The sequence below is a fragment of the Megalops cyprinoides genome, chromosome 12 (genome assembly GCF_013368585.1).
Source record: "Megalops cyprinoides isolate fMegCyp1 chromosome 12, fMegCyp1.pri, whole genome shotgun sequence".
Taxonomy (NCBI): Eukaryota; Metazoa; Chordata; class Actinopteri; order Elopiformes; family Megalopidae; genus Megalops; species Megalops cyprinoides.
Genome location: NC_050594.1, coordinates 27,181,666 through 27,203,526, shown reverse-complemented (window position 1 = coordinate 27,203,526; position 21,861 = coordinate 27,181,666). Strand labels below are relative to the sequence as shown.

Genomic DNA, 21,861 nt, shown 5'->3' with positions numbered 1-21,861 from the left:
AGTGTTGGAAAAGCATCATAGGTTCCAGAAATTTGAATCCTAATGTCTCCTCGTATTCTCCTTGTAATTTGTATCTGATATGGTTTACTATCCTCAGACTATTCAAAACAGTTTTACTTTCCAATCAGGTAACAAAGGCAACAAATATAATTGATGCTTTTGTATGCGATTGTTGAACACATATGTAAATAGTTTTTGTGAGAGTTTTCAACCAGAACTCTGAATAGCACATAGTGAATAATTTGGGTCCTCATCAATGAAGACACGTAATCACGATTTGAGATTAAACAAAAGACAAACCACTGTGAATATGCGGAAGCCATCTCTGATCACCTTGGTGCTGGTCCTATGGTGAGTCACAAGCACAGCAGACAGCGATCAAATCCACTAACCAGTACCAAATCTGGATAACCATCGGATTCCATTATCAACCCACTCAGATGATTCACTGTATCTGCGCAGGAGCGCCGCTCTGAACTGATGCTCGTGAACAAGGTTTCAAACCACGTTGTAAGATCCGTCAACTAGTGACGTACACAGTACGTTCTCTGAAGCGACGGGAGTTGGGTAGATGGGGGTACTACCAGGACCATTTTAGGAATTGTTTTGGAAGCTGGACATACAAAACAATAATAACATTGATAGCGATAATTGACGAAGCTGTTGTCACTGAGTCGTAATAGTATGGCATGAAAGACGCTGTTCTTTCAACTACACAGAAGTGTAAATACTTACGCATGTCACCCTCCGAATTATGTCGCTTGGACCCTTCCATTTGCACGCAGACACATGTCTCTGAAGCTCAGGGGTACAGAGCAGTAATTTCTGAATGGATGTTTGTGACTTGATGAAAAGCGTGCAGTTAAATCGTAAAAAACGAGAAAGATAGTGTTATTAATAAAACAGGGAATACCTTGTATCATACTTATAAAGTTTAAAGATCCCGTTGATAATATTCGCCGGCCTGGGAGTTTCCAGCTGGAAACACGCAAGCGTAGCCAGCTAGCTGCTGTCTCTCAGCTGCTGGACTGGATTGCCGTATTCTGCACCGGTGCGTATTTTGTTACTTTTTTTTTGTTTTTATTGCCTACAGTTTGTCAGATTTATCAGCAAGATAAATATTACCAACATAAGCTAATATGTAATAGTCTTTCTACTGCCCCCTTAGTCAGGACCTAGGGTCTGTGATGGAGTGGTCAAGGTGTGTTTGAAGTAGCTAACCACTTTATATACAGCAATCTGGTGGTATGGTCAATTACTTCTCCTTACAAATTTAGCGAATGTTACAGCTATATAGGCCTATATGGTTGCTGCGACAATAATAAAGTTAATCAGCGTAACATTCACGTCATCTAGCTAGCTAGCCCACTAACGTTCATGTTTTTGGGTGGCTTTTTAACATTAGCCAGATAGTTTACGTTAGCTATTTTAACGTTACGGTACCGACTGCATAGCCTGAAATTAATTTTGTCCTGGTTCCATGTGAACCCTCAAAAGAAGGAAGACTAAAAAGTGGTATTAGGCATATAGAAGATGGGTTTACTGTTAGCTACCTAACCATAGACAACATCAACCACGTGACGACGTGTAAGTAGATTTGTCAAGCCAGCTAGCTAGCTGTATGCATATAATAAGTATAAGCCATATGAAGCTCACAAGCTATCCGTTATCTAAGGGGTTTGAACGTTTCTGCAAGCTAGCCATTGGCAGATGTGTTCCTGATGATCGAGCCTTCTTCATTCAGTTATAAGTCCTAGCAAGCTAGTTGAATACATCGGTGGTGAAGCCAGGTTGGCCAGCTAACGTCAATGTGTCTGGCTGGCTAATTAACGTGATTTTTCCCTTTTGCTCTGCTATGCGGACAGGTTTCTTTGAGAGGTGTAGACGTCAACGTGTCCCATCATGAGTTCCCGCGTGTGCAAGAACTGCGGCTGCAAGGACATCGATGTCGACCAGGCCCGGGGCGATGCCGTCTGCATGGGCTGCGGCTCGGTGCTGGAGGACAACATCATCGTGTCCGAGGTGACGTTCGTCGAGAACAGCGGAGGGGGCTCGTCGGCTGTCGGGCAGTTCGTCTCCTCTGATGGTGAGTGGACTCACAGTGTGGGAATGGTCGAGCCCACTCTGCCTACAGTTCTTAGGGTGTTAAGGGTGATAGTGTGGTTGGCGTGTAACCAGGAGCGATCAGGGTCAGTTCCCCTTCCGGCCTTTGCTTTTGAACCCTTGGCACTTATAATACTTAACCCTCATTGATTTAGTAAATATCCCGTTTTATTAATTGACAAGATGTAAAGATGTAAGTTATGTAAGTTGCCGCAGAAATCAGTGACATGTAGGGAATTATAGAAATCCAAAGCTGCACATTTTTGTAAATGTCTGGCTTTCGAACTGGCACCCATTTGGATGGACATGATTTCAGTGCATACCATTCACACGAACCACAAAATGACACAGATGCCTACAGTGGTCAGCTTTTGGCCAGTCAGTGCAAACCCCACTGTGGAATGGGTTAAATGGGTCATTGCCATGGGCAAATGTGGAGCAGACGCAGGCAGTTGTCCAGCAATAACAGAAGAAAGGGGAGTCCAGGAGCAGGCGGAGAGGTCAGTGGGTTGTTTCCATCAGTCACATTGAACTGTGGGTTGATGGCCCTAGCAGACACAGTTCCATTTACAAATTCAGCTGTGTTTCCCTTGCAGCAACTTTAAATGCAGTTAGTTCTGGAAGGATGTTACAAGTCCGCCTCATTTTGTCTGCCCCACATCTTGTGGTGGTACTCAAGTGCAGCTGCCTGCAAGCTTAACAAACACAGACTAACACCTAGGGCTTCATATATCAACGTGCGTATGGAATCACCATTAATGTTTTGCTGATGCACCAAATGAAGAACGTGCTGTGCGTTCCTCGTAATCCAATCAAAAATATACACAGAGCTTTAGCTAATACTCTTGATAAATCCTTCGAAAAAATGCTGCCTGGCAGCCATGAATGCAGCATTTAGGCTGTATGTGGCACTGCAGCTGTGCTTATGGGGATGTGCACAGTTGTGAATGGTATAAGGGATGCATATGTAAATGACTAGTTACCACCCTTAAACCAAAAAGGAGTCCTTTAGCATTGTGTAAGCTCCTTAAGGAGTTCAGTTGCGACTATGTAGATGTTATTAGTATTTCAGTATTTGAGTGTATGCGGGGATACCATCACTGCGGCCTTGTTAATGGAGGTGCTAATTCATCGCGCAGATGTAAGATGAATCACTGCCGATTATCAGGAGAAATTATTAGCCATTTTGTTCTTTTGGCAAAGAACTCAATCTGAAGACTCACTCACTCCCTTGCTGGAATTCAGCCCCATCCAAATCTTCCAAAAAAGGAACATCAGCCATTTTCACATTGCTTGAAGTTACTTTGTTTGAACTTGTCATGTTTATAGAATGCTGTTTTTTATAGGATTATCACTGATTATGTTATTCCTTTGTTAGCCATTGTCACATTCATTCTGCCTCAGCAGACTGGCACACACATATTATATTTTGGAAATGTTTTAGCTATATGGAGTTGTATCAGAGGTATTATTAACAAATTCGTATTTTATTTCATTGTGAGGACTTCCCTCTGTTAATTATGCTCCTTTTAAGTTGGTGTTGTGAATGGTCTGATGTTTATATGCGCTAATTTCCAAAGAGATAAGAAATTGCACCTCTCCTTGCAGTACCATCTTTCTGCCACAAGGAAATATGTCTTGGCAAAGTTTACAGATAATGTGGGACAGGCACATTCTCACAGAACCTTTTGTTTTTTTTGGTATATTGTGTGTAGAAGTGATGCCGTGCACAGTTTAGGATAAATGTGTATGTATTTTTAATGAACAAGGCCGCTCATCAGTTATGTGCAGCCAGCTAACTATATTTAAAACACTCCATCTGGACAGGTTTTAATGTCCTCCTGTTTTCTTCAGTGTGTAATGTTGGATAAATTATGTTTTGCTGTATTCTGTCACTTGTATCTAGCAAAAACCTACAGAATAGACCCCAGTGTGAATGTAATGAAAACAAATGGTCACCTGTCATCTCTCACGCAGCAAGCAATGTCTCTGACCATACGTGTTCAGTGTTTACTTGAAAAATCATTTGCTGGAGATATCAATATTTGCTTGCTGTTTCACCAGGCTGAACCCCCCCTTTTCTGGGATCATAAATGCACCCTCTGCCAAAACGCAGCGTAACCTTGTTGTGGCTACAGCGGGTACCAGGTATACAACCGTACCTGTAGCGACTGGCTTTCAGCCCCACCTCAACTGCAGCAGAGTGTGTAAGTGGTCTTCCACGCTTGGCCACTGTCCAGCCGTAGTTAAACGTGGCAGATGGAAATTAGCCACATGGTTTGATGATCTCTGAGCCGGGGCTCAGTGTGCTTACAGCTTCCACAATCTGCTGCTCTGACACGCAGGCCAGCATGCCGCAGTTCATCCGGGTCAGCCGAGGACCGGCCTCTTCTGCTGCTCTTCCAGCTGACTCTGCATCCAGGATAAAGGCAGCTACAGATGGGATTTGTGGTGCTAAATCTCTTCTTTAAACATGAAGCAAAGAGCAAGAGAGCTGTCAGTCACAGTAGCCCATTCAGGAGAACTGAGTAGTGTCACTCCCATTATGAAGCATGTCTTGCTCAGATATTTAGAGTGCTTTCAGTTGAAGTCCACAGTCTGTTGTTTAATTCAGAGGTGCTTGGTGCACTCAGGGAGATATGATTTAGAATTTTCTGAGATGGATGCCTTGACTGTTGTGCATGGAATGTGTACTGTTGAAGCATCTTAAGCAAAAGTAGTTTGTTTAAGGTGTAGAGTATGTCCTCCACTTGTGAGTGGAGGTGGGTGGCATGATTTTAGAAGAAATGGATGCAGTTATATTATTTTCTGGGCTATATGATTCAATCTATTGACTTTATATTTGGCACTCTGCCAATTACAATGAATGTGTTGTTGTAAAAACCCCAGAAATAACTAAAATAGATTAGATAAGTTGTTATCGATGTAATGTTAGCAAACAATGGAAAAACCTGGAATGGATACAAAAATGGTAAAAAAATACTGTTTTAGTTAATCAGTAATTATTTGCAGTATTAGATTTTTTGTCTTGCGGACCTTCAAACAATGAGCGAAATCTCTGAAAATTCTGAGGAGGCTGTGCCCATTTCATATTGGAAATGCATTCCTGGACGAATGCGTTTGTGTAGAACTACTACCAGCACCAGTGGTGCTGTGTAAAAATAGCTCAATAAAATGTTAACATTATGATTTACTCCCAAGTACATTAATATTCATTTTAAATTAACTTAAAGGCTGCTCATATGCTCTTTGGATATTGTTTTCTCTTAACACTTTTGAATCTAATTGATTTTCAGTAGTGTTAAAATGAAACTGACCTATGACATCTTGTTTCTTTTTTTACTTCACTGTCCTGTATGTTATGCTTCTGAGGTTGTCCTTGTGTTTAGAACAAAGTTCACATAAAAAAAGCCTCCATGTATTTTCTGTATATGTATGTTCCATATCCCTGCTGGATTTGATTATTTTGCCCCATGTTTTAGTGTTAGACTAAGAGGTCATTTTCTACCTCAGAGTTCAGCTTTTAAAACCACACTACATCACAAACCTCCATTACTTGAATCTTTCCATTGTAGTTGTAGAATTGTTGGTCTGTGCTCCAGTTTTCCCTGATTCCAGCTTTTTTTTTCTCTTCACCATATGAGAAAGGTTTATGTTGAATGATGGCATATGTAAACTTTCCAAATTGCAATAATAAGGCATATTTCAGTGTGCGATAATACACTTAAGACCTGGCCTATGTTCCAGCAGTTTTGTTGCACTATGAAGATAAGTAATAGTTGCAAAAAAATACATTTTGATTAATATTGCAAATATTAATGTGTAGATGTGTCATTGCACATTGGATTCATTTTAAATTTGATCAGCGCTCAAAGCAGACCAATAAACAGAACCTCAGGTGCTTGCACTGAATTGATTATAATTAAAATTTCCCCAAAGGTTCGCTAGTGAGAGAACCTGCAAATCCCTACCTGAATAACCATCCTTTGGGAGGACACAGGTGCTGAAAGCAAACCCATTTTGGATACCCCCTCCCTATGTAAATGCTTGTACATTTTTCAGAGCACACTTTGATCCATTATTGAAGTTAAACTTGGTCCATGGTGAAGTGAACTCCCATGTTTTAATCAGTACCAAAATCCTTTCTGGTTGCCAAGGACAAAGACGTGAAAGATAATGCTGGGTGATGTATGACTAAATGGTCGTCTTTTAGGACCTTTGTCCCCTGAAATGGTAATACAGACCCAGAATCTGCGGTGTAACCTTTTATCCTGTGAGCAGCCATTTGAGGAAGGTTTCATCATAGTCAGAGGCGGTGGTTGCAGATTGATTTCATATGACTCAGGAAGTGACACTGTGTTCTTTATTTCGGATGTGCATCGGGCTGCTAGGCAAAGCCTGACCTTGACTGAGCACTCAGTGTGCAGGAATACATTACCTCCAGACACCCAACTGCAAATGTGCATTTAGAGGTTTAACTTTTAAAAAGCCAGGTGATGCAACTACCATGAGCAGCTGGACATTTCTACTTCCTCAGCCTCCTGTTTTCACCCTTTCCATGTGATCGAAATGACTTTGTATTAGCACATGTACATTAGTACATTGATTAAATTAAGAAATGAAATGAAATTGCATGTGTAATTAGTTGTCAGGAATGTAATCATAGGGACAAAAGACAAATGCATTAAGACTCAGTTACTGTTCTAGTCCAGCTCCCTTGCCCTTATTCAGATTGTAGGTCTTGTAATTATTCTGACTATCCAATAGAGGGCAGTACTGTATTAAGTCTGAACAAAGATGCATTCAAATTTAGCAGCGTTCGGTGAGGGTAAAAACACCAGAGAGGTGCTGAATAAACCACCCGTGTGTGTGTGTGTGTGTGTGTGTGTGTGTGTGTGCGTGTGCAAGCGTGCACGAGCACAATCATGTGTGTGCCTGTGTATAATTTATACAAAATAAAAAAAAAGTCTAAAAAATAATATCATATGCCCATACATGGCCTCTATTGTCTGTATAGTCCTTGCCAATTTTTCGTCTTTGCTTACCTTTGTAAGCTTGAAAGACTTCATCTACGTGTCTTATTTCATGCCAATCAACAACTTTGACTTTGAGGAGGAATAGAAAATGAAAAGAAATAAGCAGGGGAAAGTTCAGCTGGTGTTCATGAAACAGTAGATGGTGCCATTTCCTACATTTTTACTCACTGTTGTCGAGAGCTGGAAACCATTAGTAGAGAAATGGCCAGGGACATGGCCAGGCTAAGTATTTTGACCTGCTATGCGCTGGGCTGTGGCCTGTTATGGGAAGATGGATAGATAGATAAACTGTACGGTTGATGCAGGAATATAAAGCAAATAATTGAATTAGCCTTTTAGTACCGTGTCATAAAATACACTAATGGGTAGTATTAACCTTAATTGTATCCAGTAAGTGTGTGAAGGACAGCGTTGATGGGAAAATCATCACAATTTTTCCTTGACAATATTTCATTATAAATGTGCTTTTATTAATACGCTGGCTAGAATCATAATGAATCATGTAGTTAATGACAAATAGCACCCTTACTCCCTATGGAAGAGAAGTTTTTGTGGCTGTGGTAGTCATAATCCAGTGTTTGTATTGTGGTGTGAGATTCTGATTATTCACTTTATGAGAACAGAGTGGCTGTGTGCCCCTAACCCCCGTACCTCTGTCTCTGTCCTACCCCGGCAGGCACAGGCAAGTCTAGCTCCCTGGGGACAGGGTTCCACCACACCAGCATGGGGAAGGAGTCCCGTGCCCAGACGCTGCAGAACGGTGAGTCCCAGACCCCCTCCCCCTCCCCGACTCCCCCGCTCCCACCACCATCCCAGCCTAATCAGAGAGGGCAGTCACATTCATCACAGGCACACCACAGGGGAAAGCTTGTGATGTTGTGATGTCATTTCCTGTGAATACATCAAACCATCAGTAAGTAGCACTTGGCCTAGCATTAGTTTTGGTGAGTAGTGCCTTGTGCTAAAGTCATGCCGAGTGCCATTGAGGTGAATATGTTTGCTCTTGTCTGGGTGCTTTTATGGGATCTCAGAAGGGTAAATACAATAGTTCTGCATCTGATCTACAGCCAAAACCAGAGGGTGGGTGAGGGAGGATGTGAAACAGAGCAGACAGTAATGGGTACAGACATAAGGTCACCTGACTTCCCGGGGGGACCGATAGGCAAACATGGCTGGGATTTCCTGTTAAACTCACCTGTGGCTGGATTATATGGAGACACCATTTCTATTACAGTTTACAAGGTGGTCATGCAGTCAAGCCTAATAGCAAGATAACATGTTCATCGCCAAGCAGAAGTGGTGGACTTCACAGTAGACAGTAATCTACACCCTCACATATTGCATTGCTGAGAAAGTCTCTGCTCCGGGTTAATTGTTAGTCTTGCTGGGTGTGTGTCGGAGACGTTGTGCTGTGTTAGTGTGTGAGTGCGCTGAGGAGAGAGAGCGGGCGGTCGGCGGAACACAGGGAACAGGAACGAGGGAACACCCCTGAGGAGCTTTCACTCGCCCCTGCCCACGCGCTGCCCCACACAGCATTCCTGCCCCTGTTCCAGCCGCAGTTAGGCCCTGCCGCGCTCCGCACCTGACGTGCTGCAGGTGGCTTTGGGCCAATGAGCATCAGGCTGGGGGCGGGGATAAATCCAGGGGAAGCAGCAGCAAGGCAGGCGGCTTGCTGGTGAATGTCTCTGGGTAACCCTGGCACAGACTGCTGGAAAAGGCCTGTCTGACTCACCACCGGAGGAAGGGCTCGTGTTTATGTCAGGAATAAGCCAGGCCAGGTGGGCATTCTGGGATACGGAGTTAAAGCAGGTGCTGTGACCTTTGAAGTGTGCGGTGTTGCGCTGTGTGTGGACCTGGGGGAGCCCTGCTGAAATGAGCTCTCAGTGCCAACACTCTGCTGCAGCGGCGGAGCTGGTGATGTCATGCTGGGTGTGTGGGTGTGTTTGTGTCTGTGTGTGTATATGAGTGTGTGTGTGTGTGTGCTCGCGTGTGTGTATGTATTCATGTCTATATATGTGCGTGTGTGTGTGTATTCATGTCTGTATGTGTGTGTGTGTGCGCGTGTGTGTGCGTGCGCGTGTGTGCGCGTGTGTGTGCGCGTGCGTGTGCGTGCGCGTGTGTGCGCGTGCGTGTGCGTGCGCGTGTGTGTGCGTGCGCGTGTGTGTGTGCGCGTGTGTGTGCGCGCGCTCGCTCCCCCACACTCAGTCCTGGCTGTGCAGAGGGAGCAGACATGCAGCTGAATCATACCCAGGTCTGCTCTGGCCCCTGTGGCTGGAGGTGCAGTACCTATTTCCCAGTGACCTCTCTCACATTCACCTTGCCAGTGGGGAGCGAGCTCTCCTGTTCATTGCCACATAGATCGAAAAACCAGGAAGACAAGGGTCATTATTTTTGGACAGGTCTGCTTCCTCCTTTTTTTCCCACAGACATATTGTGTGAGCCTTGTAGTAGATGAGGACAGGGAGAGCTTGGTGATGACGTAACTCTTGCACACATGTTGTTTTTACATTTTAGCTATTGTTGCAATCAGGAGAGTGAGTAACTGTGCAGCAAACAGCAATGATAGATGCCCATAATCCCAGGAAGAGTATCACACCCTATTGTGATTATGAAACTCAACACTCATAGAAAGCCAGCTCCCATTCTTCAGCGATGTAGCCTGACTCTGGGAAGGTCTTCGGGCCGCATTGTTGTTCTGGGATGAGCAGTATCCGGAGAGAGGAGCTCTGATGCAGTCCTTTTTCGGCGTTGCCGGGGGCGGCCTCGTTTTCTCCCGCGAGGTTATGTAACCTGGCCGCTCCGCAGAAGCGTGGGGGTCACCGCGGACCTCCTCTGTAATCCTGCAGCGCAGCAGCAGAGGGTACACACACCCAGAACCCACAGCGCGCTAAGAAGGTCGTCACATGAGTTCCGTAATAAAGGGATTATTCTTTAAGCTGGTGGGTTATTTCAGGTGTTGGCTCACCGCCGTTTCTCTGCCCTGAATCCCTGCTCCACGTTGAGGGACTCGTTACTAACAGCGTGCTGTTTAAATGGAATTGTACTACATATCTGTAAATATCAAGCATGGTTCTTAGTTGCATGCAGTTTATATTATGTTACATTATCGTCATTTCACACATACTCTTATCCAGAGAGACTTTTGCATGTTACAGGTTTATACAGCTGGATATAAGTGTAGTTTAAGAACCTTGCCCGAGGGTACAATATTAGTTCCCCAACACCAGATTCGAACCAGCAACCTTTTGACTACAAGCCCTGCCCCTTACCACTACGCTGCACTGCTGCGCTTTTGTTTCCATGTCGTCTTGTTATTATGGTCAAACAAGATGCTTTTAGTATCTAATGTACTCTTGCATACTCTTGTAATAAACATGTGTGCACCTTTTTTTTTAGCTTGATACCGCACAAGTGTGAGACAAAGCAAATGTTGCTGATCGGTGCTTTGGATGCCTTAATATGCAGTTTGTTATCAGAATACAGATATAGAATGTTGAAGAAATTAGGCCTATGAAGGAATAAGAATTTGAAGACATTGGAATCAGTGCAGACGTGACGTTGCACTGAAACGTACGATGAGCAGAGGTTTAAAGCAAAGGGCCTGTTAGACAGATATGAGTAATATGTGTGTGAAAACCGTATAATCTTACCTGGAAACAGATGAAAGAAAACAGTCGTGCCTCTGTTTAGAAGAGCAGGGAGAGTCTAAAGGCATGTTAAAACAGCTCATTTACATTACGTCACCGGGGCTGGGAACTCCACTATAAATCACCTGAGTGTGTGTACGTCTATGTCTGTGTGTGTGTGTGTGTGTGTGTGTGTGTGTGTGCATGTGCGAGTGCCTGTGTGTGTGTGTCTATATGAGAGAGAAAGCACAAATCCGCATCTGCCAGCGGCCATGTTGAAACGGCTCGTCTCTGTGTCTCCAGGGAAACGGCAGATCAGCAACCTGGGCCACCAGCTGCAGCTGAACCAGCACTGCCTGGACACGGCCTTCAACTTCTTCAAGATGGCCGTGAGCAAGCACCTGACGCGCGGGCGCAAGACGCTGCACGTGGTGGCCGCGTGCCTCTACCTGGTCTGCCGGACGGAGGGCACGCCCCGTATCCTTTCCCCACGTCCCACACCCGGGCGCCGGACCCCTCCTAACAAAGCCGCGAGGTTCACAGCCAAACCAGCCAGTATGCAGTAAATCTCCCTTGTCCCCTCAAAACGCATCGCCTGCTACCATCAGTACTACGCCAGTTAGAAGCGAATGAGTGAGGGTATGTGGTGTGGCAGTGACGGCCTAGTGACAGAAGGATGAGTAATCGCTCCCCATGCTCGTCACTGTGCTCGTCACCCCCGCTGTCCCGCTCACATCCTCCGGCCCACAGACGGTTCCACACCGAGGCGCTGACTCACTCTCTCTGTAGTGGTTAGAGCAGGCCTGCCCTCAGACTGCTAGTAAACTGGTAAACAAACAAAGCCATGTAATTAAGGGGAGATGTGGAAAGAGCCTCACGGCCAGTCACACCTGACTTCCTGTGTACCCTGTGCTTGAGACCTTTCTAGGGATTCAGTACCGTGAGATAGTGCTGTGATTATTTTCAGTCTGAGGCACTTATTAATGAAAGTGGCAGTGATTCATACAGGTTTATAGTAGTAGTAATAACTAATCTAAATAGTTTATTATTAAATGTCCTCTCTGTTGTGTTATTATTACATCAGCCATTGTCAGAGAGGTTCTGTGAGAGTGTGCCTGTCTGGGATAACAATAACAGAAATAACAAGTTAACTGAAAAAGTTCTCATTGGATTTGGAGGAAGCTTACTGAAATGATTGGCTTTGTGATGACAATGAAATTACTGCACTTTAGGGCCACTAACTTGACTGAACTGTGGAGGAGGTGTGCAGTCTGTTCAGAGTCCATGTGCACGTAAGCGTGGTTTAGTTGGGATTTACCTTTCTTTCCACCTTGTTAATTCACCTGGAAGGAAATACTATGTCACATGACCAGTGCAAATATGCAGAAAAATGTCTCTCCACCCTGCGTTTACAAAAGTGAAAAGCATGAAGACCGGGTTGTTTTTCTTCATCCTAATCAGTATTCTATGAGTAAAATCCAGCAGACTGTGGGGAAAAAAATGAAAATCTGTTATTCGCCTCAGAAATTGCCCAGATTAGTGAATGGATGATAATTCCAAAATGAAATCAAGTAAATGTGTGTTTCCCGGGAGTAATTATGGCAATTACGATTGGAATGATTTAACGTGTTTAGGAGAAGGCGATGAAGATTCCTGCAGAGAGTCCTCCCTGCCAGATGCCGCGGGAGCGAGGGGCGTCTCCCGGCCTGCCGTCTCTGCGTTTGTGTGTGTCCTTTCCAGCACCACCACAACAATCACACGCAGCTGACCCCCCCTCCAGCTGCCCTGTGCCCGGGCCGGGACAGGGGCCCCAGGCAGAGGGGACGGGGCCGGGACAGGGCCCCAGGCAGAGGGGACCGGGCCGGGACAGAGGCCCCAGGCAGAGGGGACCGGGCGCAGGGCAACTGGAGGAGGGGTCAGCTGCGTGTGATTGTTGTGGTGGTGCTGGAAAGGAAGTGTGTGAGGGCGTGCCTCCCCCCTGGAGGCTTGGCAGGGCAGGGCCCACTCCGGTTATTTTTAATCCAGGCGAAAGGCGTCCCCGGGGAGCCGCGCCTAGCGCTTGGAACACATCGCTCCGCTGCAGCTCCGTCGGCCCGCACGTGCACACTGAAGGCCAGGCTGTTCTGTTCGCGTAATGAAGGTAGTGTAGTTCACATGGCCATTACTAGAACCTAACAGCATGAAATGCAGATGTTATTACACATGCAGTACAAATGGCCAGTTCTTTGGGTTTCAGTAAAGCTGTTTGTGACATATGTGCACTGAGGGGCTTGTTGGACATGGGCGTTTCCGTCCACCCGGTTTGTGTGAGAGTGTGACGCAAATTCGTCACCAGGAGCAGATTGTTTGTCACCTACACGCCACCGCTCGAGATGGTGTCATCGGCAAGTGTCCTCGGCTGCCGCTGCTTTCCCACGATGCGCAGATCCAGTGTGAAACGCTATCTGGACAGCCTCCCTCCCGGCCGTCTGTGGGCGATATCGTTACCGTGCAGAGAGAGGAGTTTCACAGGAAAACGGTGAACGTTTATCTGGGAAGGAGGGCGGAGGCAGCGTTTTTCCCAGCACGGCATTCACAGAGCCCCGCTCCCACAGGGACAGTCAGATATAGCTCCATTCACCTCCTCACCCAGAGAGCTGTGCAGCTGCAGAGAGCATCACAGTATCACACAGACCGCCGCTTTAAGGGCAGGGGATTGTTCAGAAAGCGTTTAGATCAAACATGGAATGGGGGGGGGGGGGGGGCGCAATAACGCTGTTAACTTCGACGCCTCCCAGGTAGGGCTGGCAGCCGGCTGGTCCAGCACTGCGCTGGGAGTAATGCGTTTCCCAGCCGTTCGCCCCATTACTGTGCCGTCCTAATGTAATAACCGCAGATGAGAGAGATGCGTGTTTGCCAGAACCCAGGCTTACGCGAGGCCTGGCTGTTTGTCATCAACGACGGCGGCGATTATTTCAGGGACGAGCCGTCCGCGACCTCCTGCCCGCGCTGGGTTTATCCTCTCCGCTTTGGCGGCTTCGGTAATCCTCCCGCGCCGCAAATCCCGCTGCTTTCCCACGATGCGCAGATCCAGTGTGAAACGCTATCTGGACAGCCTCCCTCCCGGCCGTCTGTGGGCGATATCGTTACCGTGCAGAGAGAGGAGTTTCACAGGAAAACGGTGAACGTTTATCTGGGAAGGAGGGCGGAGGCAGCGTTTTTCCCAGCACGGCATTCACAGAGCCCCGCTCCCACAGGGACAGTCAGATATAGCTCCATTCACCTCCTCACCCAGAGAGCTGTGCAGCTGCAGAGAGCATCACAGTATCACACAGACCGCCGCTTTAAGGGCAGGGGATTGTTCAGAAAGCGTTTAGATCAAACATGGAATGGGGGGGGGGGGGGCGCAATAACGCTGTTAACTTCGACGCCTCCCAGGTAGGGCTGGCAGCCGGCTGGTCCAGCACTGCGCTGGGAGTAATGCGTTTCCCAGCCGTTCGCCCCATTACTGTGCCGTCCTAATGTAATAACCGCAGATGAGAGAGATGCGTGTTTGCCAGAACCCAGGCTTACGCGAGGCCTGGCTGTTTGTCATCAACGACGGCGGCGATTATTTCAGGGACGAGCCGTCCGCGACCTCCTGCCCGCGCTGGGTTTATCCTCTCCGCTTTGGCGGCTTCGGTAATCCTCCCGCGCCGCAAATCCCCGCCGGCGCACGTGGACAGGTTCGCCACGGCGATTGACGCACCAGGATAGCACCGGTCTCCAGGAGACGGCTGACTCCAGGGGCCCCCGGGGTCAGAGCGACCGCGGATCGCCCGGGAGACCCGTGGTAAAAATAGATGCACGCGCCTGGGGTTGGATTCTGTTTACTTGCATGCCTGACTTCAGGATAAATACTGTCCACTTGCAACGCCTCCAACCAGCGCGGGCAGATATACCATTTAGCTCAGTCAGACGCACACTGCTGTTGTGGGGTCGGTCTTTGCTCTTCAGTTTTCTGGGTGACGTTGATTTATTGAACGTTTAGGCCATTTAAACGCTCGTCTAAATCAGACAGGCGGTCGTTTGAAATGCATTGCCACCTTCATGCTGATGCGCATCAGAGCTGAAACTTGGCTCGTGCTCGTGCGATGCTGACAACACAGCGAGAGGTGAGCCAAATAAGCCTGGTGGTGCAGGGGAGGCTGGGAATGCGATTTCGGCCGCGGCCGCAGCTGCACGGGGGCCCCGCGCAGCTGGCCCCTAATCCAATCAGCTCCCGGGATCCCTCAACGGAGGCGGCGCCCACCGGCGCCGGCTCATTTCATTATCCTGAGTCACTGGCGTCCGCCAAACGATGTTACCCCGGGAGCGGTGAGCACTCCTCTGTCTGGTGAACGGCACCTGCCCCGCTGTATGTAGACCTGTTTTCCCTTAACCGGGCCTTCAGACATGCTCCTGGACCTGAGCGATCTCCTGCAGGTATGTAATTTATATGAGTGCCCCCCCCCCCCACTCCCCACCCATCCTTGTTTGTTTGAGTAATTGTGTATTGTTCTCTTGTTCTGGTTTATGGTTTTGTGGCTCTGTGGAGTTATAAAAGATAAGGGTGCTTGTGTCCAGTCACCATCACAGCTGTGCCTATTGTGGCAAGATGCAAACTCCATGATATCGTGTAGTATTGTGGAGCTGAATTAAACCCCCCCTCCCACCCCCTTAACAGCACCTGCACTACGGGGCTGCAGTAGACTCTGCAGGTGCCCCCAGTAGTGTGTGAGTGTGTGCAGGTGTGTCCTGCCACACATTTATGACAGAACACAGCTGCACCCATTCCGAGAAATGCACCGTAAAGCCGTCACGCCATCGGTTTGTGAAACAAAGCCAAACACTCACTTCAAATGACATCACCACTCACACCATACCGCCCTTCAGACCGGAGCTGAAGGAAGCATCCGTGTCCCTCCTGATCACAGCAGTTGTAATGTTATTAGGCATGGAATGAGATCACTGAAAACGGCTGCACTTTATAACACTGCAGTTTAGCCAAAGGGGATCTGCAGTTGTAGGGAGACAATGTAACATAGGCAATGGCCTTCAGCTGTTAACAGGAAAACACTAGGGGGAACATTATGCTTCAGCGCAGGAAATATTGTCCAGGATTTTAGTAATTAGTCATTTATTCTCAGTATTTATGGTCAGTTATGTGGCATATCATTTACCTCCCTTCCCACTACGACATGGCAAATCTTTTCACGCCTAATACCTGTAGTTTGATGATGGAAATACAGCGTTTTAAAATAACTTTTGCCCTTAAAAGTAATGAGTCATGCCGATGTGAGAACTGTGATGGGTGCGTAAATTTAGGCCAGCATTTGTCTGCAGTTTTAATCAGAATAATTCAGCAAGGGGACATTTCTAAGACACACAGTTGGTGCTGGATTATTTTTACGCTCCCAGCTGTCCTCTTGAGACCGCCCCCCTCCTCCTCTGGTGCTGGAGGGGGAGCTGTGAGCCCAGGCCCAGGCAGCAGAGAGAGGGACCGTAAATTATTCCAGGAATCCCCAGCAAGTGGAGCCCCACCCGGGCCGGCCACAGCCCTGACCGCCACGGGCAGGGCGACCCGGCTGGATGCCTCCCAGTGCCGGGGTTGTGACCTGCGTGCTCCCCCTGGGTGCCTCTGACTCGTCCAGATGGAGTAAGGGCCCCTTGAGGGGGGGGGGACAGGGACAGGCCAGTGTCACCCCTGCCCTCGGCCAGAGCCGTCCGAGAAGGCGGTGGGTGAAAGTCCGACCCCGTGTGAAATGCGCTTTTACCCATGGCCGAGCTGTGCATAATTTTAAAAGTCACACATTCCTCCTGAAATAGCGCTGGCCTTATTCGCTGCGGTGTGGCGCAGGGCTGTGGGAGAGTGCCAGCTGACTTATTTCTCTGGTACCGATCCAAACCCCAGAGCTCTGATCCCCGGACTACAGCACCGTGTGAAAGCAGCACTGAATAGAAAATGGACCCTTTCAGCAGCTTTTCTCAGTTCATCCTGACCTGTTTTTTCTCCTCTCTATCTCTCAACACAGGTAAACGTGTATGTCCTGGGAAAAACCTTCCTCCTTTTGGCCAGAGAGCTGTGCATCAACGCCCCAGCAATAGGTAATCCCTTCACTCTGGCCTTTTGTGTTTGTTTAGCGCTAACCGCTGAAAATAACACTGGCAAACCCACGCTGGGAGAAAAGGGATTGACGTTCGTCTGGAGAAATGGTGTCACCTGACATATTCTGAAGCACACAGGCGCTAAACTGAAAACTCAGCACTGAAAGCTCAAACAATCCAGAAAGCAAACAACTCTGGGGTCAGAGAAAGTGCTCAGGTGTAGTACTGCTCCCTGTGCCTAGAGGGCACTGTGGCACTAGTATTTCCAAGGAATCTTTCTGTTATGTGTTTTTCTCATCAACCGTTGAACTTGTCTTTGTGCTCACTTCATTTCAAACTGCTCTGTCTGCTCCGCAGAAATGGCTAACGTTAACTCACTGGTCCTTAAGCTGATTAAAATGAGGCTACCCCGGTACACAGCAGAGAAAAGCTTATCTATATCTTCATTTCAGCTAGTTAGAGGCGAGCTAGCTTTGTGTGCCCAAGAACTGTCCGGCTGTAATTTTCATTCTTTAGCTGCCTTTGTGTTTGTTTTGCTTTTGATTAAGCGCCTGATCTAGCAGCTCCACATTCAAACAGACAATCAGTATTCTGTAATTGGTTTGCGCTGCATTCATTATTGAAGAGCGGGAGTTGAAATGTGCTGTGGTAATAGGAAGGAGGGGAAACTGATCTCAACGATAATCGAGCTCTCCTGGAAGCAGGCTGCGCTCAATAGACATGTAATTCTGTCTGCCGCATGTCCTCCTCTTTAATGACCCCTGTGATTCACAATAACAAGCGGTAATGCCTGAGAGTTTAAGCCACATAAAAACTTTTTATGGTTTGCAGGTTCATAAGCTCTAATACAGAACATTTCTTATGTCAATCAGCTTCAAGCTGTGAACAAATTAGCCTTAACTTATGTACAAAAACACAGTGCACTGACGGGAGTCGCCCACTAGAAGTGCAACACAACTTTTTACACAGAACTGCATGCCGCAGCATCAATAATTAGAATCAAATATCAGTTCTTTTTTTTTTTTAAATAAATATAGTCGAAGAGCATTCCTTCACTTAAAATTTGACAGTCTGTCAAAGAACTAACAGGCTTTTTAGTGTTACACAATTTTTTACTGCTACATTAAGAAGGCAGAGACTTGTTTCGACTTCCTCCCCCCGTACGCTTCGCTAGCAGTGGTTGGAATGCAGTTAAATACGGACGCGCCGGCATGACTCATGCATAGAACACCAGCTCCGGGATCTGCCCCCCCTGCACCCCCGTCCCATTGGTACTGTCCGAGGAGCACTGGAACTGAAACGTCACCTTCCCGCACTGCACCTCCGTCATGCCCTCCTGGCCGAAGTAGCTGAGCTCGTTGCCGTCCAGGATGGCGCTGACCGTGTAGAAGGTGTCCTGCTCCACCTGCACCGGGTGCTCGAACCACACCGAGAAGGTGCTGCTGGAGCCGTCCGAGACGAACTTAGTCAAGTTTTGCGCCAGCGTCAGGCCCTGCCGCTTGAGCTCGATCTTGACGCTGTACTCGGCCTTGCCGCCGCTGGAGCCGTACAGGCCCAGGCCGGCGATGAAGATGCGCTTGTCCACGGCGAACTGGATGCTGTCGCAGCGGCCGCGGTAGCGCCACTGGTTGCTGCGGTAGGCCGAGGACTGGAAGCGGTGGCAGCGCTGCGGCGTCAGGCCCTTGCGCTGCGCCAGCGGGAAACCCAGCTCGGGCTTGTTGGCCGCCGTGTACCACAGGAAGATGTCGTGCGTCTCCTCCAGCGTCAGGATGTCCGACTGCGCCGCGCCGTCGGCGAACTCCTCCAGCGTCATGGTGGGTATCCGCACCAGGTAGAGCGCCTTGCCCAGGACGCTGCGCTTGTTGCGGGTGGTCGCCCCCAGCCCCTGCCGCTTGCACTCGGCCACGGCCCAGTTCAGCACGGCCTCGAACACCACCACCTCCTTGGTGTTGAGCGTCTCGCGCGACAGGATGATCTCCAGCGTCTGCAGGTCGATCTCGCAGAAGCCCTCGGACTTGAGGGCCAGCTCGGCCTGGGCGTCGATGACCTCCCAGCAGCGCTGCGTCAGCTCGGGCTCCTCGAACAGCCGGCTCTGGGACAGCAGCACGCAGGCGTTCTTGGCCTCCAGGCTCGTCTCCAGGAAGTTGACGCACGCCTTCGCCAGGGCAGGCACTATATACTTCTTTGCAGCGTACAGAGTGGCCAGCACTGTGTCAGCCTCCAGGTCAATCTCATCACTGTACATATACCTGAGGGACGAAGCAAGCAAGAATGAATGAAGATGTCTCTCCTCGTAAAGAATGACTATCTTGTGTGCTACAAGTATTTTCTCAGCCTCAGACAAGGCATAATTATACTGTAATACTGCAGGAGTAAGCACACTGGCTTATCTAAAGGCATACTCTACAATGGCAATTCTGCATGTTAGTTAGGCTTGATTGTGGACTTACTTTAACAGAATTAGGAAAGCAGCAGGTTCCACGTCGGGGATATGAATTTCAGACTCTCCCTCCGCAAGATCTCCGTAAAACATGGCACAGAAGACAGAACTGCCCACCGCCAGCACATACTGAAAGGAGACGGACCCCTCGAGTAAGATAATGCCACAGACCTCGAGGTCAACACAAGATATTCAGTGCAATGAGAAGACAGAGCTCACCTTGTGCGCCGGTACTTTCTCTGAATTACCGGGAGGACCAACGATAAAATGAACATCGGCCATGAGTTCGTTGTTGAACATTAAGGCATTCCTGGAAACGATACGATTCACTGGGCTTAGACACAATACATCACAGATGACGATGCATATATATATGTAATATCATATGCCTGTATAACTACTGCAGAAATTGACGACTGTGGATTCATTCATTTACTGCGTGTGTGTGTGCGTGTGTGTTAGTGTGTGCGAGGAGGACCGCGGGTAGAAGCCATATTTTAACACTTACCTCTCGCGTAACGTCGGGTGGGAAGACTGCCAGTTTGAAGTCTCGACGTTGTTATTGTTGATATTTTGCTGGGTGGTGGTAGTAGTCGCGGCGGTCGTGGTTTGCGTGACTTGGACGATACTCTTCTTGCTGGTAGCAGTCACTGTAGTGCCGTTATTGGAGATGTTGGTGTTTGTGCTTGCAGGATACAGTTCTGCAGCCATCTTCTTCTTCAGTGACAGAGTTACAATCTCATAGCATACTGGCAGCTTGTTGGGATGTTTCCCACCTTTTTTAGATTTTTTCAGGGTTTCTGGAAGTAAAAGGAAGAAAGTCAAACACTTCATGATCCGGCCATGAAGGCAGTCTGGGGCTGTTGGCATCAGCACACAAATCGATCTATCAGATAAATAAAAATAGTCGGTGAATTAAGATTTAATATTAAGTTAGATTACAAATCCAGGTACGCCGCAGGTAAATCAGCTTGATTTGGAAACGCAAGTGCTCCCTGTTAGACAGTTTCTTACGTGCGTGGAAAGCAAATGTAGCATTACCAACCCTGAATTAATTTAAACAGCAACATAGAGATATCCGTCCAGCGGAATTATTCCAACTTCAAAACCGGATACTTTTTTCTCTTTCTCATCGCATCCTTTTTTAAAAACGGAGACGTATCCTGTTCGAAATGTCCATTTTTATTTCCCTTCAGCGATGTAGAAGGAGCCAGAAGATTGTTGCTAACAAGCATTAAGTTTCCTTTTTTGTTCCGAGCAGCGAGTCTTGGCTGACTGGCAGATGTTTGTCAAAAGCTGTACATATCCAAGTAGAAGAAGGGGGCTCCTCTGTTGCCGTCGCGCCGATACGATGTGAATAATAATGTAACGGGTTCTGAGCTTTTCTTCTTGTATGTGTGTGTGTGTGTGTGTGTGTGTGTAGTTTATTTTCTGAGTAATCCTCGCGGACGCCCAGCTCTCTGTTAACAAATCAGCTTTACAGATGCCTTTAACGTCAGTAGCCCTCAGGCGCCTCCCCCAGCTGAGACCCCTTCTCTCGCCACTACGCTGCATAGACCGACCCAAGCGGAGCTCGTCCCCTTTCCTATAGTTTCACAGCGGTTATCGCATCACTGTTCCCGCAGCCACCTATACTCACAGTAATTGAGAACACGGTTTAAAGCGAATTATATCAACAATAAAATGGTTTGAATTCTCCCGATTTCTGTCCACACAGCAAAATACCAGCAGTGTTTAGCTGGTTGGCGGAAAGGCTTGTGTATGTGTGTTGCTTTGATCGTTGAAGAATGGCCATATAATTCACAAAGTTCGCTCAAAATTTCTGATGAAGAACAAAATAGAACTGGCGGCGACGACGATGCCGCTGTTAACTTGACGCAGGAACGTATATAACCGTGACAAGGGTTAATGCTAAACGAAGTACTTAAACTGCCCAACAAGCGCAGGACGCCTGTAAAATGGCTCGACAATCGGACGCTATTTTAATTAGGAATGAAGGAGTAAACATCATCTGCAGCGAACTGAAACTACGCGTAATTAATAAAACCTAAACTATCAGAATTTTATTGACATTCCGCGCAATCGACAAGATATGACTTGTTTCAAAAGATACTCAAGCTTTTAAAATAACCGCAGAATGCCGGTTTTTTGTAAATCACCAAATTACCCCATTATGAGACGAAGTATATACAGAATAGATCCCATCACATAGCTCGGATGCCTTCTGCGCTCCCGAATCGCTGTGCAGTCGAAGCCGCGTCGACCCTACTGTTTTAATTCAGCGCAATGTCGACTGGACGGAAACTCAGCGACAGGAAAGTGCGTAGATGTTTACCTTATTCAGTAAAGGGACGTCCGATCAACACCAAAAGCCTTTAAGTTTGGTTTCTGCAAACCTCATCGGAGCCAGAAGCCATGTTAAATCCGGAGATGGGGATGAGGGAGGGGGCTGGGCTTGCCGTATCCTGTTACCAGACCGGTCTCCCGGCTTTCCAATAGAGGGCTCCGGTGCTACAAAATGGATCATTTGTGAAGGTTTATAGACGGCCGG

At 47.6% G+C, this 21,861-nt stretch overlaps 2 protein-coding genes across 5 annotated transcripts in view; one reads left to right on the top strand and one right to left on the bottom strand.

Annotated features, from left to right (window-relative positions):
• The first annotated feature begins 1,831 nt into the window (after window positions 1-1,831).
• Window positions 1,832-21,861, top strand: part of LOC118786908 (transcription factor IIIB 90 kDa subunit-like) — a 57,404-nt gene continuing 37,374 nt past the window's right edge. The window contains exons 1-5 of the mRNA XM_036542261.1: window positions 1,832-2,086; window positions 7,816-7,899; window positions 11,069-11,242; window positions 15,177-15,208; window positions 16,798-16,870. Of these exons, the coding sequence (XP_036398154.1) occupies window positions 1,903-2,086; window positions 7,816-7,899; window positions 11,069-11,242; window positions 15,177-15,208; window positions 16,798-16,870 (547 nt within the window). The 5' untranslated portion in view covers window positions 1,832-1,902. The remainder of the gene's footprint in view (window positions 2,087-7,815; window positions 7,900-11,068; window positions 11,243-15,176; window positions 15,209-16,797; window positions 16,871-21,861) is intronic.
• On the bottom strand, window positions 17,668-21,762 carry btbd6b (BTB (POZ) domain containing 6b). Of its 4 annotated transcripts, none has more exons than XM_036542264.1 (5): window positions 21,646-21,762; window positions 19,819-20,110; window positions 19,530-19,620; window positions 19,321-19,439; window positions 17,668-19,119 (listed from the first exon to the last, which is right to left on the bottom strand). In XM_036542264.1, exons 2-5 carry the CDS (start codon window positions 20,019-20,021, stop codon window positions 18,087-18,089), a joined length of 1,446 nt encoding a protein of 481 aa, XP_036398157.1. In that variant the 5' UTR covers window positions 20,022-20,110; window positions 21,646-21,762; the 3' UTR covers window positions 17,668-18,086. The 4 variants fall into 4 exon arrangements, with proteins under 4 accessions (XP_036398157.1, XP_036398158.1, XP_036398156.1 ...); XM_036542265.1 differs by lacking the exon at window positions 21,646-21,762 and adding an exon at window positions 21,478-21,600; XM_036542263.1 differs by lacking the exon at window positions 21,646-21,762 and adding an exon at window positions 20,356-21,310.

Bases quoted from the DNA above. Each gene is read 5' to 3' on its own strand.
- btbd6b (XM_036542262.1), bottom strand. From the start codon at position 20,180: ATGCCAACAGCCCCAGACTGCCTTCATGGCCGGATCATGAAGTGTTTG. The intron at 19,621-19,818 runs GTAAGTGTTAAA...TATCGTTTCCAG, and splicing joins CACCCGACGTTACGCGAGAG to GAATGCCTTAATGTTCAACA. The intron at 19,120-19,320 runs GTAAGTCCACAA...TTCGTCCCTCAG, and splicing joins GCTTTCCTAATTCTGTTAAA to GTATATGTACAGTGATGAGA.